Genomic DNA, 14,813 nt, shown 5'->3' on the forward strand with positions numbered 1-14,813 from the left:
AACCATTAATCTTTTGTTTGTTTAAAAGATACACTTTAAAATTTAGGATATAGTTTAGTTTGTTAGATACCTGAATACTAACCTTCTTCAGTAGTACGAACAATTTTAGATTCACTATCCATTCCTTGGAACTCATTAAAATATGGTCGAACTTTAATTTCATAAGTCACTCCCTTTTTCAGATTGACTAACACAGCATTTCTTTCAGTTGGGACTTTGGCATCTAAATTCTGCCACGCCAATGTAGCCTGCAGGCCAGAAGTCTGACGATACATGATCCGGTAGCCTTGAATAAACTGGGGCTGGCGATCCACCTGAAAGAGAGAAAAGAATATTTGAGATAAAATACAAGCATTTCAAACATAACTTTGGATCAATCAATCTTCTGCAGTCTCTCTAGTTTTCTGTAGTTCCCAGAGACAATTGTCCACTGGTGCCTTGGCTTCTTTTGCCTTCCTGCTTGCAATATTGAATCCAAGTTCACATTGCCCCAAAGTTTTTTTCAAAACAAAGAGTGGAACACGTCTTTCACTTCTACTTAAAACACCTACAGTACTCAAGATACCTCCATTATTGATTCACATTTCCTGCTTATTCCCCTAGCCTTATCTCCACTACCCGTTTTTCAGTTCATCAGAGTTTGGTAGCTTCCTTGTGATGCTGTGATGCTGAAATCTTTGACACCAGAGTTTGAAATATAAGCCAACTCACTCAGGAATGACAATTACATTGCGCTCCCTCATCAAGGCAGGGTAAGAAAAAGGATCAGGTATTATCATCTGGAAAACTGGGCAATGAATGCCTTATGTAACACCCAAGAACACTATCTGACCTGCTTGCTTTAAACACATCATGAGAAGGATTGACGAGAGGAGGACAATGTATATGGTCAAATAGTTAATAAGTGAGGGCAATGTAGCCTTTCAACAAGAATTGGCACAATTGGTGCAATGACGTTGGCAATCATGAGGATGAGGCAGGGTTAGGCAGCATTTAGCCCTGTTGTCACAATACATCAGACTAAAACAATAGCAATCTGTCTGTTGCCCTAACTTGATCTATCAGATCTATTTGCTTTTTCTCCTATACACAGCAACTTTTTATACTATGACTTAATATGTGATGCGCATTTACTCAGAATTTCATTCTTATTTCTTGTCTATTCACTAATAACTTTACTCCCTCAAAACATATTATTTGAGTTCCTACAGTATGCCAAATTTCAGGAATTTTGAAAGCTAAGAAGAAATATGGAAGATGAGATTAGGTGAGAAATTGATCTAGATTTGGTGTCAGCCTTCAGGGGGGAGCCAGAAAAACTGAGTAAGGAATGGCAAGTAAAATTTTCCTGAAAATATACAGAACATAGACATGCAAGAAGAATAAAATGTATCAAAAAGAAAAAAAAAAGGCTCAGCATGTAAAATAATCCTTGCGAATAAAATAGGGGAAAGAGAATAAAAGTTGTCCACTTAGAGCCTATCGTTCAAATGTACTTGAAAAGTTTTACAACTATCAACAAAAGTTAACTGAAAGATATTTTATTAATTTGTCAAACTCTGTTTAATACAATTTGACAGCATCTTTGAACTCCAATAATTTAAGTTAGAGTTGATAAGTAACTTGACTTAAATGTGAACTCCTGAGTTTGCAGATGATGCCCATTTAAACCTAGGCACAGATGGCTCAGGATGAGTTGACCAGAACCCAATCAAATGAAGAGCAGATGATGCATGCTATTAACTAGGGTTGATTGTTGCAAACGAATGGCTTACTTTGGACTGGATGATTATGGATACCGATGGTCAAATTTCAAAGTTAACAGTGGATTCCTTAGCAAAAGGAACATGCCTGTTTCCTTAGAGTACTGGTTTGAAAGTATGAGCAAATCAGCAATTGGCTATCCAAAAGAGGGATATTAGGGCATGAGGCATAAAAACTGACTGACATGCTTTCACAAAAGTAGTTGGTGGTAGGAAAACCCCCACAATATAAATGAACAAAATATAACGTAAATGAAGGAGTGTATGGTACTCCACGTACATGCATGAAATATATTAATAATAAAAATATGAATAATTAAACAAAAGTAAAAACATTCCAAAAACTGTTATAAAATGGAGAAAATTGGCAAATGTTTTTGTTGTACATATATATTTGCAACAATAAAAACAGAATTTTTGAAAAGTATTTTTTCACTTTTTTAAGTATTACATAAAAAATAAATACACATAGTTCTCTCCTTTGCAGCTGATAGCATGCTGTAATGCCTGGACTCACTTTCCAAGGGTCCTTTACCTGTTTTCCTTCTTTTTTTTTTCACTTTAACTCTTTTGCATGGACTACCTTTCACTACCTATGCCTCTGTTCTATTACTAAAATAGAGATTTATTTTTATTAATAAATCCTTTCACTTGTTTAGTTACAAAATATAAAATGCAAAATAAAAATCAACACACTTTGGTAGATGTTTGCTGTTATTATTACGAGTTTGAGGTGAACTGTGATTTCATCTTCAAAAGTAAAATGTTTTTAGCTTTTTAAGCAATATTTAATATCTTGCTACATTTTGAAAAATATCTGATTTAATGATAAACTTTTTCTACCTGTATTTCCATATCCATATTCAATATCTGTATTCTAAGAAGTCCTTAATTTGACATATTTCACCATCAAATAAGGTGTAAAATTAATGGGGAAGACAGAATCTTCTCATTTTGGGAAGATTGAGGAGAAATGGAAATTGGAGAATATAATAATGGATATGGCTCTTTCTTTTGCTTTAAAAATATTTGCACATTTTTAAAAAGACATTTTTATATGAGAATGTTTAATATCTTTCTTACTTGTAGGATTATTTTTAAAATATATGTATGCTTTATATAAATATGTTGTTTTGTTGTTATATACTATCGTGTTGGAATTAACTCTTGGTTGATTCTCCAATAGGAGAACCACACAAGAGGAGGTTGCTCAGATTTGTCCTGTGGAGTTAATTGGTGGATTTAGACCACTAGCCTCTGGTAGTGCAACTCCTAACCACTAAGCTATCAGAGCTCAAAGTTTTCTGTATTTGATATGGCTAAACTAGAAAACTCTATGAAGTTAATGGAAAATGAGTAGGTACATGTCTATAAACAGATAATCTCAATTTCACAGCAGAGTCTCAACAACTAAAACTTCTTTTACCCACTTGATTGTTTTCTAAACCTCTGAGATTTTATGGAATTAGTGTGACACTTGTATGAAGGTATATCAAGAAAAACATGAACTCAGATCAATGAATATTTATCTTATATAAATCCGCACCCACACTCCCAATTTTTGCTTGTACCCCTGACCTGGTCTTTGAAAAGATGTAATTCTAATACCCCAAAACAAAGTAACCACAAAGGGGGAAAAAAGTTGTATTTACAAAAACTAAAGAGAGATGCCTTTCATCAAAACTGTCAATGTTCAGAAAAATCCTTGCAGTATACGTTAAAACAATATTAAGCTTGTGTTTTATAAACTTCTCTGAATTCACTTTAAGTGAATTTATATACTGAGAGAAAGACATAACTCACAATAATAGCTTGTTAATACTGAAAGAAGCAAGCTGTGTTTTTAAGAAGAACATTAAGCAGCTGTTTCCAGATGAAGGGAGTGTGTAAATCAGGGTAAATTGGTTTTATCCATGTTTGGTTTTCATTAATTAAGTGTTTTAGAGACCTTATGAAGCTAATGTTTACTACACAACATTGCTTTACTCGCTTCAGTGTACATTGCCTTTAACCAGCTTATAATAATAACAACCTACTTAATAACTAAACAGTGTAACTTAATTTTGTTCAGTTGCAACACAATGGTTTTTTTAAGGAGGAAATTTGTTGTTACAGGTGGAAGAAAGAAAAGAATATGCTGAAAATTATTTTTTATAAAATAGGTAGGATTTTTGTTGGTTATGTATTCCACACCACTAACTTTTGGAGCTCATTTTAACTGGTGTTCATTTTCAAGTTAAACCATATGCTTGTTATTTGTTATATGAACATCTTGATTATAAGAAAGAGGACTGTGCTTTCTAGCAGAATCTTTCACAAATTCATAGTATTATGAGATTTTTTAAAAAATGGGCATTTTTTTTCCCTGAGAAAGAAATGAAAAATAGTTTCAAGCTTCCAGCCAGAAGGCCTCAATTACAGTTAATGGCTTAGCTTCTCAAACTTTTTCAGCCTCACTTTACTCAATGTGCCAAATAATAACTTTATTTTAAGGACATAGGAACAATTAAATGAGCTAATAGAAAGGAGCTCAGTGGCCAAGTGGTAAGGGGTTGAGCTACCAATGTAAAGGCATGTAGCTCTAATCAACTACCAGCTGTTCCTTGACAGAAAGATGGGAACTCTGAAAACCAGCTTGGAGGGGCAATTATGAGTCAGTTCTGACTTATGTCATATAACATCAGTAACAACATCAGTGAAAACATTCTGCACATTTTTGAGTTTTAATTTCAACTTTAAATTTTAAAGTTTTATTTCATTTTGTTGCAGGGGGAACAATCAAAACAATTGCTATTTAGTTAATTCACTCATGAGAACGGATTTAATTGGATTTCAAGGATATGACATTTGAAAGACTGTACTACAAACAAAAAACAACACCAACAATAAAAACCCCACAAACAAACAAACAAAAATCCCAAAACACAGGTCCTCAAATCAACAGTTTTCATTTAAACATTCGAATGACATAATTAACGTAGCTCCTCAATTTTAGTATGCTTGTGGCTTGTTGTTGTGTGCATCAAGTCAGAGCAAACTCAAAGCTGATGCTCCGACAGGTTTTCAGGGACAGTAAATACCATGGAAGGAGACTGTCCATCCTTTTTTCCATGGAACAGCTCGTGGAGTGCATGTCTTTGGGATTACAGAGCAGTTTCTTATCACTAAATTATCACAGCCAGTAGCTTAGTGGGAAGGAATTGCACTGTCAACTTACAGGTATAAGGTTTGAATCCACTTCTCGCCCTGTGGTAGAAAGATGGACAATCTCCTCCTGTGTGATTTACAGTCTCAGAAAACTCATTGAAGCTTCAGCTATAAGTCACTTCCAACTTGAAGGTACACAACAACAAAGCCTGCCTAGAGTTTTGTCTAATTTTGGCTGAGAATGGAAATTCTAGTTCTCAAAAGCACTATTTAGTTTAGAATATTTAGAGAGCAAAGACACTATAATTATTTTTTGGTTCTTGAATAAAAAAGGGAAAAATACAACTCTAAGAAAAATGATTTTTCAATAGCTGTTTTCCTTTGAGGAACTACTATATTCTTATCATATTTGCCTACCCTCCTTATTATAGTACTTGTTCTTAGAAAGAAATCTATTTATTACATATAACCATCATGGTTTCAAGATTAACTTTAGAAGGCATGTGGCTGTTATTTTCAGTCCAAACAGCATATGTAATTTGATCTTGCCAAGCTCTGTGTAATTTGATCCTGCCAAACTCTAGTAAACCATCTTATTTGTAAAAAACTAAACACAAGAACTGAGGAATGTTTGCCTTCCCCCCCCCAATGTTAATGATGTGATTTTTTTTTCTTATAAAAAAAAAAACAAATTTAGCTAGTGGAAAATGATACACAAAAAAGGAAAGATTTTGTTACAGCTTTTTAAAAAAAAATTCCATACAACTCTAATTTTAACTTAAATTTTTAGAAAATATTATAAAATTCCATTGAGTCAGTTTCAACTCACCGTGACCATATATATGATAAAAGAAACAATACAATATCAATAATATCCTTCTCCTGTGTCATTTTTATACTGTTATTATTATGTGCTGTTGAGTTACTTATGACTCCTAGCAACCCTGTGTACAAAATACCAAATCCTACTCTATCTTGTGCCAATCTTGTCTCTGACACACCTAACCCCATTACCCCAGTCACTGAATCAATCTGTCTCATTGAGGGTCTTCCTCTCTTGCTGAGTATTTTTTTTCAGCTGATTGCTACAGCTGTTATGGCAAACAATCTTATATTCTTCCTCTTTTCTCCCCACTCTCCCTCTCCTTTATCAAGCTGGTGTCCTTCTCCAGGATTGGAATTGGTCCAATATGGTCAAAATGTCGGAGATAAGAGTCTTAGAATCCTCACTTCTAACAGCATTCTAAAATTTGCTTCTGGAAATCCATAATTAGAGTCAATATTCTTAGCCAATACAATAATTCAAGTATATCATTTCTTCTTTGGTGTTCATTTTTTTTTCATTTTTCAGGAGTCAGTTGCATATAATTTTCCATGGTGTTAAGGGTTTATTGTTAAAAATGGCTTCCCCACAAGGGTATTGGTTAGTCACACTATTAAATTGAGCTGATCCAGCAGCAGAATTTTTGGATCCTCCTAACCAGCAGCAAGGAATAGAAGATAGATAGATAGAAAGATAAATAGATGATAGATAGATAGATGATAGATAGATAGATAGATAGATAGATAGATAGATAGATAGAGCATTCTTTGGGGCCAGAGATTCTTGTGCCAGTCAGACTAGGGCTTATGGAAGCAGCAACCACAGCAAAGAACCAGAGACCTGACATGAGACAGAGCAGATTTTGAGTCTCCTATTCCATGGAACCAGAACTAGGAGCCTTTTGGCCAACTTTATGGAAGACGTAGGGTGGGAGTGAGCCATAAATGGCAGAACAGAGAGCATGCAATACTAATCTATGAGACTCAAGGCTTAGGTACCATTTTGGAAGCTCTCCTGACTGCATTCTGCTATTAACCTGAATTATAACCTTTGAACTTAGCTAATATGGTTCTATGTAAGCTATCACATCAGCTCTTGGACCCATTACAGCAGTAAGATTGGTGTTGGGAAGAGTTGAAAGCAGGGTGAGAGCATGGATAACATATCTGACCTCATGGAAATTGGTTTTGTATTGATGTTGTTGACAGGGACTGTTCTCCTTTGTGAAGTTGGTCAAGGTCAGATATGGCCATCTTGACATAGCACGTGCTGTTTTTATACTTATCAAAAAGGTATCTTTGCTTTTTAACACTTTAAAGAATCTTTTGCAGCAGATCTATCCAATAAAATATGTTTCTTGGTTTCATGACCCATTTTTATGGGTATTGATTATTGATAAAAGTGCAAGAAAATCGTTGACAACTTCAACATTTCCTCTATTTTTTAATGATACTGGTTTTGGTCCAGTAATGAAAAATTTTGTCTTTTTTATGTTGAGGTGCAATCCAAACTGATGGCTCTATATAGTATTTAATCTTAATGATTAAATTCTTGAAGTCCCTTCATTGTTAGCAAGATTGTATCATTTACATATTATAGGTTGTCATTTAGTCTTTCTCCTATCCTGATGCCACATTATTCTTCATATAGTGAATTCTCAGATAATTTTCTCAGAAAATAGATTGAAATGTATGGTGAAAGGATGCAAATATAATACTCTTTTTTTAATTAAAACATGTAGCATCCCCTAGCTCTGTTCGGATGATTGCCTTTTTCTTTATATAAAGATCATGCATGAGCACTTCTAAGTGTTCTGGAATTCTCATAATTCACACTGTGATAGACTGTAATGAATCACATAGTCCAATGCATTTCCATGCCATTGTTTCTTGTTATGTGCCATCGAGTTACTTGCAACTCATAGCAACCCTATGTACATTAGCCCTGAAACCTGCCCTATTCTGAACCAATCTCATCATCTCCAACAGACCTAATCCCATTTCTCCAGTGCCCGAGTCAATTAATCTCATCCTGGATGTTCCTCTGCTGCCCTGTCCCTCCACTCTTCTAAGCATGATGTGCCAATTCATTTCTTTGAGTTTCTTCTTTACTTTTACTGACACTTTGCTTTTCACAGTATGATCCCCTCCCTGACCCCTAAGGATTCGTACCTCCTGGAACATACACAAGGTATATGCCATGAAGAGTCCCTATGCTTGCCTTTAAAGAACAACTGGGTTGCGCTTTCTTCAAAACAGATTTGGTGCTCTTCTGGCAAAATAAGGCATACTCAATATTCTTCACCAACAACACAATTCAAAGACACCCACTGTTATTCATTTTCCAACTCACATGAAACAACTTAAAATATCATGGATTGGCTCAGGCATACCTTCATCTTTAAACTCACAGCCTTGCTTGTGAGTAACCTTAAGCAAGTCATCATCATTCAGCATTATTTCAAACAATGTTTGCTGTTTTCTTAGGTTTTCTGGGTGTCTTTTACATCAGATGCAAATGGCCCATCTTGCTTCTTAGGTTGAAATTCCACCATAATCTGTCCAATATAAGTGACCCTGCTGGTACTGGAAGGACTAGTGGTACAACTTCCATCATCACCACAGTATAATTAACAGACAAGTGTGAAAGAAGAAGGATAAGTACTTTAAAAATATGGCCGTGGTGATAGAAACAATTTGGGAGACTGCATGTTCAATTTCTACCAGACCAAACCTATTTATCAGAATATGTTCTAGAACATATTTCATACCCTTTGATGACATATAATTTGGTCTTTTTTTTCCACCCTTTCATCTCTTTTGCATGTATAATGTCCTTGATGCTATCTTATAGTTCTTCTGGTCTTCAGTCATTTGTGCATAATGCATCAAATCTGTTCTAGAGATGATCTATTCTTCTGAAATACTTTTAAATTCTTCAGCTTATACTTGTACTTGCATATAAGCAATTTGGAGTTTGTTCTGTAGTTTGCTCCTAGCCTTATCTGAGGATAATACTAAGTTTTTTCATGCTCTCTTTCTACACATGTAAATAATGGCATAATATTTTCCCATGTAGATATAGATAAGCAGAGAGCTCTGGTGGCCTAGCAGTAAGAATCTCTGTGGTTCCAATCCACTAGCTGCTCCATGGAAGAAGGATAGGCAATCTCCTCCTGTGTGATTAAAAGACTCGGAAAACCCACTGGAGGGTCAGATATGGGTTAATTCTGACTCAATGATACATAACAACTACATTTAGAGGATGGAGTTGTGTAGGATAGAGTTATACACTCCTTTTTTGATGGAAATTTCTCTATAATGTGTCTCTCTGTGTATACGTTATGGCTCTTAATCCTGTGTACTGTTGTTGTTGTTGTTATGTGCCATGGGGTTCCCTGTGACTCATAGTAACCCTATGCGACTCATAGCCCTAAACCCTGTTTTATCCTGTGCCAATCTTACTATCTCTGACACACCTACTACCTCCATAACTTCAGTCACTGAATCAATCCATCTCATTGCGGGTCTTCCTTTCTTGTACTGTCCCTCTACCCTTCCAAGTATGATGTATCTCTCTAAGGACTGGTCATGCCTTGCAACATGTCTTATGTATGTCAGACACAGCTTCAGAATCCTTACCTCCAAAAAGCAGACTGATCTCACCTTCTCTAGGACCAACCTATTTGTTCTCCTAGCAGTTCATAGTATATTCAATACTCTTCTCCAGTACCACAGCTCAAAGACATTAATGCTCTTTCTATCATACCTAGTCATTTTCCAGCTTTCTGATGCACAGCAATTAATTGAGAAGACTATGACCTGGATCAGGTGCACCTTAGCCTCCAGAACGACATTGTTACTCTTCAGTACTCTGCAGAGGTCACTGATAGAAAATTTCCCAAATGCAATTAATCTTTTCATTTCCTGGCTGCTGGAGCCAAGCTAACTAAAGCTGTTAACAATCTCAGTTCCTTCACCATCTATCATGATGCTGCCAATATTTCTATGTGTCTCTCAACTAGATTTGTTTTCTTTTTAAAGTATTCCCTCATATCTAGAAAATAAGTGGCTTTCAAGAAGTGTTTTTTGATTGTATTTATTCAATGGAATTACTACTGTCTGGTTTATGATATTAGAGAAAACCATTTAATCAAGATTATATTGTCTCACAATAAAAACATTCTGAATAATTCATTTCATTCTTTTTATACACCAAACAGAACATATTAAAAATAAGCAGTTTTCTTTTCTCTCTTTTTGGTAAGGGAGTTCATAAGTGTAAGTGAAATAGTGTTCTAAAGAAACTTTGACAGCAAAGGAAGGTAACAAGCTATAATCCCCAAAGCACTCGGTTCAAATCCACTAGTTGCTCCACAGGAGAAATATAGATAATCTTTCTTGTTCCTCTGAAAACCCACTGGAAAGTCAGCTGTGGGATGGTCCTGACTTGATGGTACATGACAAGAAAATAGAATTACAAATGTGCTTAAAAGAACATTTAGAACAGTGTTCTGGTGGCATAGTTTATAGAGTGTTGTGCTGTTAATCCTAAAGTGGCCCCTCTCTGGTTATTCAAATCCACTATAGACTAAAAAGAAGAAAGATGGGAAATGTCCTGTATATTTCTTCAAAATCATAAAGAAAAAATTACTATATGATCCTAGATATACTCCCAAGATAAATTAAAACATATAGAAAAAATATGCATGACTATTAACAACACCTAAAAAGTAAAAATAACTCAATTTGTGTCAACAGATAAATGGACAAACAATGTGAAAATGAAAACAGAGACATGTATTGAAATACTGCTTGACAATAAAAATGGTACAACACGAATAAACTTCTAAAGTATAATGCTAGGTAACTGAAGTCACACACAAAATATCCCATAATGTATTCCATTTATATTGAAAATCCAGCATTGGTAACTCTATAGAGAAAGGCAGTTGTTTTACAGGAAAAGAGTATAGGCAATGAGGACTAACTAATAATGGGTATAAGGTTTCATTTTGAGGTGATGAATATTTTCTATATTTATATTATAGTGATGGTTGCAGGACTCTGCAAGCCATGCAATTTTATTTATTATGTATTAATCACATTTTAACAAAGCCATTAAAATTAAGAAAACAGAACATGCCATGGTTTTTATCATACTGTGCTACTGAGTTTTCTCATCATTTATTAGATAGTGCTTTTAAATGGTAAAGGTTTGCACTTCTTTAAGGCAAGATATAGTAAAGATCTGATGAAATATTGTAATGTGATTGATCAATTGGCATTGATCAGTTGTAGTTGATATTACAAAAAACACACGAATGATTGAATGAAGGCCTATTTAAAAGAAAGTGTCATTTACATAGATGTTGAATACTTACTGTCCATGTGACTTGAACCGTAGTGGGGGTCAATACAACTGGGGTATGAAGACGGACACTGACATCTCCCAGTTCTTTCTGTACTTGTCTATGGTCCACTCCTTGTGCTGGTGGGCTGATATCTGCAGGTAGATAATCATTCCAATTCTTAAAAGTTCATAGAAAAGTTCCAATTTATTACACCATTGAACATATTTAGAAGGGGAAAAATGTTAAAAATCCTAGACTTCTGGCAGAAATTATGAATTATTTTATATTATATAATATTAACATTATAGATATAAATATAGAATATGTGTGTGTGTGTGTATGTGTGCATGCTTGTCACAATGCTAGGGTATATTGTAAAAGATATTTCTCTTCACTAAAAATATTTACAAGAATGAACTCTTGTGAATATTTTTTTACCTCTCACCCCTATTTAAATACACATAAATTGTTAAGAAAGATCTTTTGAATATAAACATAATTTCCTTAATAAAGAATAAAGTATGTGCATCATTTCTATTTGTATACAAAACCAAGTCATAACAATGCCTGGAATCTGACTTTTAGAGTCCTTGTTGGACAGAGTAGAACTGCCATCTAGCATTTCCAAGAATGTAAGTCTATACAGCATGACAGTGCCTCATTTTTTCTTTCTCCTCATAATGTGACTAGTAGGTTTGAACCACAGATCTTTGGGTTATTAAGCAAATTCATTAATAAATAAGCAGAACATCTCTGTTTTTGTTTGGTTTGAAATATGTTAGTAGTTTTCTCTTTTGAAAAATTTTCTTGTGTAGGAAGTGGGGACACATCTGAAATTTGCTCTTTAGCTATCTGTTCTCTCTTTTGTCTGACTAGTAGATACGGTTTTCTTTCTCCTTTATCTGCTTCAGCCAGGGAGTATGGAATAGAAAGTAATTTTTGGGGACTGAATTATGTTTTCAATGCTAAGCAAAATAGAGGAGATAAAGGGGAAAGTCCCATAATCTCCATAAAATATGTTTAATGAAAAATTTAAAATACTAAAAAATATACACAAGTAATAAATTCTGAGCTTCACTTAAGTTTCTGACAGGAAATAATACAGCTGTTTTGAGGCAAGAGAAAATGAAAAAGGGAGAAAAATAGAAACATTAAATATTACTCTCTTACTTCAGGTGATGTTTATAATCAGTACATCCATTATAGATAGCCAAGTTAATAAAATTTTTAATAAACATTTTAATAAACAATTTCACACATATTCAGATCATCTTCTCTAATTAGTGTATGCTAGTTGATTTTTTTCCCCCCTGCAAACTGCTTGATTTTAGGAATGTAGTCCAACTCAAAATTATTTCTTTTTCTAATCTTATTCTCTCTAATCAGGAAGCAATCGTGTAAAAGCATACTTAAGTATGTATTTCATAGCTTTTTTTATACATTTTTTAAATTTTATTTTATTATTTTTGTGTGCGTGTACCGTCAAATCAGATCTGACTGGTACAGGAGGAGATTGCCCCTCCTTCCCCGGCAGAGCATCTGGTGGATTCGAACCGTGCACCTCTGGGATTGTAGTTGCAGCTTCTTGCCACTAGGCCACCAGAGCTCCCCATATTTCATAGCTTTAATTGCATGTGCTGACTTAGAGGAGGACATAGACAAGGGAAAGTTACAATTCGTTGCTTTTTCTTCAATTGAAATCTTGAACAAAAACAACAAACAGCTAGCTCTACTAAGTTTTATTTGAATTAATAAAAAGAATAAAAGTTAATGCTAATTAAATTATATTCATTTGCTACCTTACTGTGAAAAAAGAGAGATTTTCAGATTCTGTGTGTATTACCATTGGTAAACAAAAGCTCACAAAGAAAAATGCTCTTTGATAAGAGGTGTTTTGTGGAATGCAAAGCTGCTGACAATATCGTGTCAAAAAATGATGCTGACATTCAGACACAAAACATGAGTTTTCCTATTAAAAATCTGTTAAAAGAACATAACTCTTATGTTCTATAGAGTCTCTCAACTGGAACAAGCCAGAGCACAAACAACTTTTCATTAATCTTTTCTGACCCTTTCACTGAGAAGTTATTTTATGAGTCAAGATTTAGTGACTGGCATAGTTATTGAATGATCATGAATGCCTGCCGGATTTAATCACCCCCGGAGCCTTCTCATTCTGTTATCTCCCCACTGTGCAGTGCAGCTATGCACAAAGCCACAACATTCTAGTCACACAGACGGGGCCGACCTGGGCCCTGTGATTTCTTGACTTAGAGTTATAAGTCTCTTTCATTTTAAGACCAATAATTTAATTTACTCATTAAATTCAGAAACACCAAAAAGCAATCAGATCCCGGTAAGGTAAAAGATAACCAGTTTCAGGTCTTCAAGTTTCTTGTTGTGCTTTTTTCTTTCTTCTTAGACAGGTTCTTTACCTACAGGCCCTTTATCATCTTGGAAAATTAATCACATTACTGCTCTGAGAACAATAGCAAAGTGGCAGTCCCTCCTCCCTTGACTGTCATCATGTCAGCAATGTTACAAAGTCACGTGGTAACTTTATTTCACTTGATTCCTTTAAGACACCCTTCTCTGTTATAATAGCATGCTAGTTACTATTACTGAAATACATTGTAATTATAATAATATTTTATGGCTGTGTGGTGCTTTTCATGGCATAAAAATACCACTTTGAATAATATCTGATGTAAAGCCTTTAACAAATAAAAAATAATTAACCCTTTCTCAAGAATCCTGTGGGAAGGAGAGAGAAATAAGTACTAAAGTTACCATTTCTATTTTATTAATTCCCTTTGCCACTTAAGGAAAGAAAACCTTAATATACCATAATAAGTTAATCCCTGGACTCCAGTGTCTTTTCAACTTGAAGAGACAGGACACTCAAGATTAGATGAGGACATCTTCTCTTCTGATCATTTTATTTAATATTCCAAATTTTTTAAAAAAAATAATGAAAACAACAACATGCCTCAGGGGAAAAAGTGATGAATTGTTTTTAGAAATAAATTGCCTCCTTTAAAGTTGTAACTTCATAAAATGCACTGTAATCATGGATATCCAACTTGTGCATCAGCACTACCCAGGAGGCACGTTAAAACAACTGCAGGACCCATTTCTGGGTGGCTCTTGGGGACTAACATCTGCGTTTCCACCAGGTAACTTTGAGGCTGCTTGCACTCAAGGGAGTTACACTTTGAAAACTAGTAAACTGTGAGAATTAACTTCTTGAACAATAGGAAGTAATTTTTATCCTGGCATCTGCACATTTTAGTTATTATAGATCGCTTTTGTTATTAGGGAGTACTGGTAGCCTAGGCCAGGGGAAGCTGTACTGTTCTCTCAAAGGATGTGCCTCTCTGGAGTTTTAGTCTAATAGCAGCTCCACAGGAGGAAGAAAGATGGGAAATTTCTTCAAGTGAGAACTGTAGCCCATGAATTCCACTGGAAGGTCAGCTATGACATAGTACTGAATCCCTGACGATGAGTTAGAAGGTTTGGTTTTGTTTCTTTGTTTTGTTTTTGTTTATTCTTTGTTATCGTCCAATTAATTTCAAAGAAATAGAAAAAGGCTATTTTCCTTTGTATTATAATATAGTAAAGGTATAACTTAGTGGGTTAACTGTTGCTATAATAAAACCTATAGGTGAACTCTAGGGGCATAATGTGTAGAGACTTACTGCTAACTCAAAGGTCATGCCTTTCTAGT

The 14,813-nt window shown here is 34.7% G+C and overlaps 1 protein-coding gene across 1 annotated transcript in view; it reads right to left on the minus strand.

Moving 5' to 3' along the window:
- ROBO2 (roundabout, axon guidance receptor, homolog 2 (Drosophila)) overlaps nucleotides 1-14,813 on the minus strand; it is an 843,022-nt gene that overhangs the window by 92,727 nt on the left and 735,482 nt on the right. Inside the window, exons 13-14 of the mRNA XM_006889811.1 lie at nucleotides 11,117-11,238; nucleotides 83-314 (exon numbers count right to left, since the gene is read on the minus strand). Of these exons, the coding sequence (XP_006889873.1) occupies nucleotides 83-314; nucleotides 11,117-11,238 (354 nt within the window). The remainder of the gene's footprint in view (nucleotides 1-82; nucleotides 315-11,116; nucleotides 11,239-14,813) is intronic.

Source organism: Elephantulus edwardii, unplaced genomic scaffold (genome assembly GCF_000299155.1).
Source record: "Elephantulus edwardii isolate Elephantulus edwardi_28Jun2011 unplaced genomic scaffold, EleEdw1.0 scaffold00081, whole genome shotgun sequence".
NCBI classification, from domain to species: domain Eukaryota; kingdom Metazoa; phylum Chordata; class Mammalia; order Macroscelidea; family Macroscelididae; genus Elephantulus; species Elephantulus edwardii.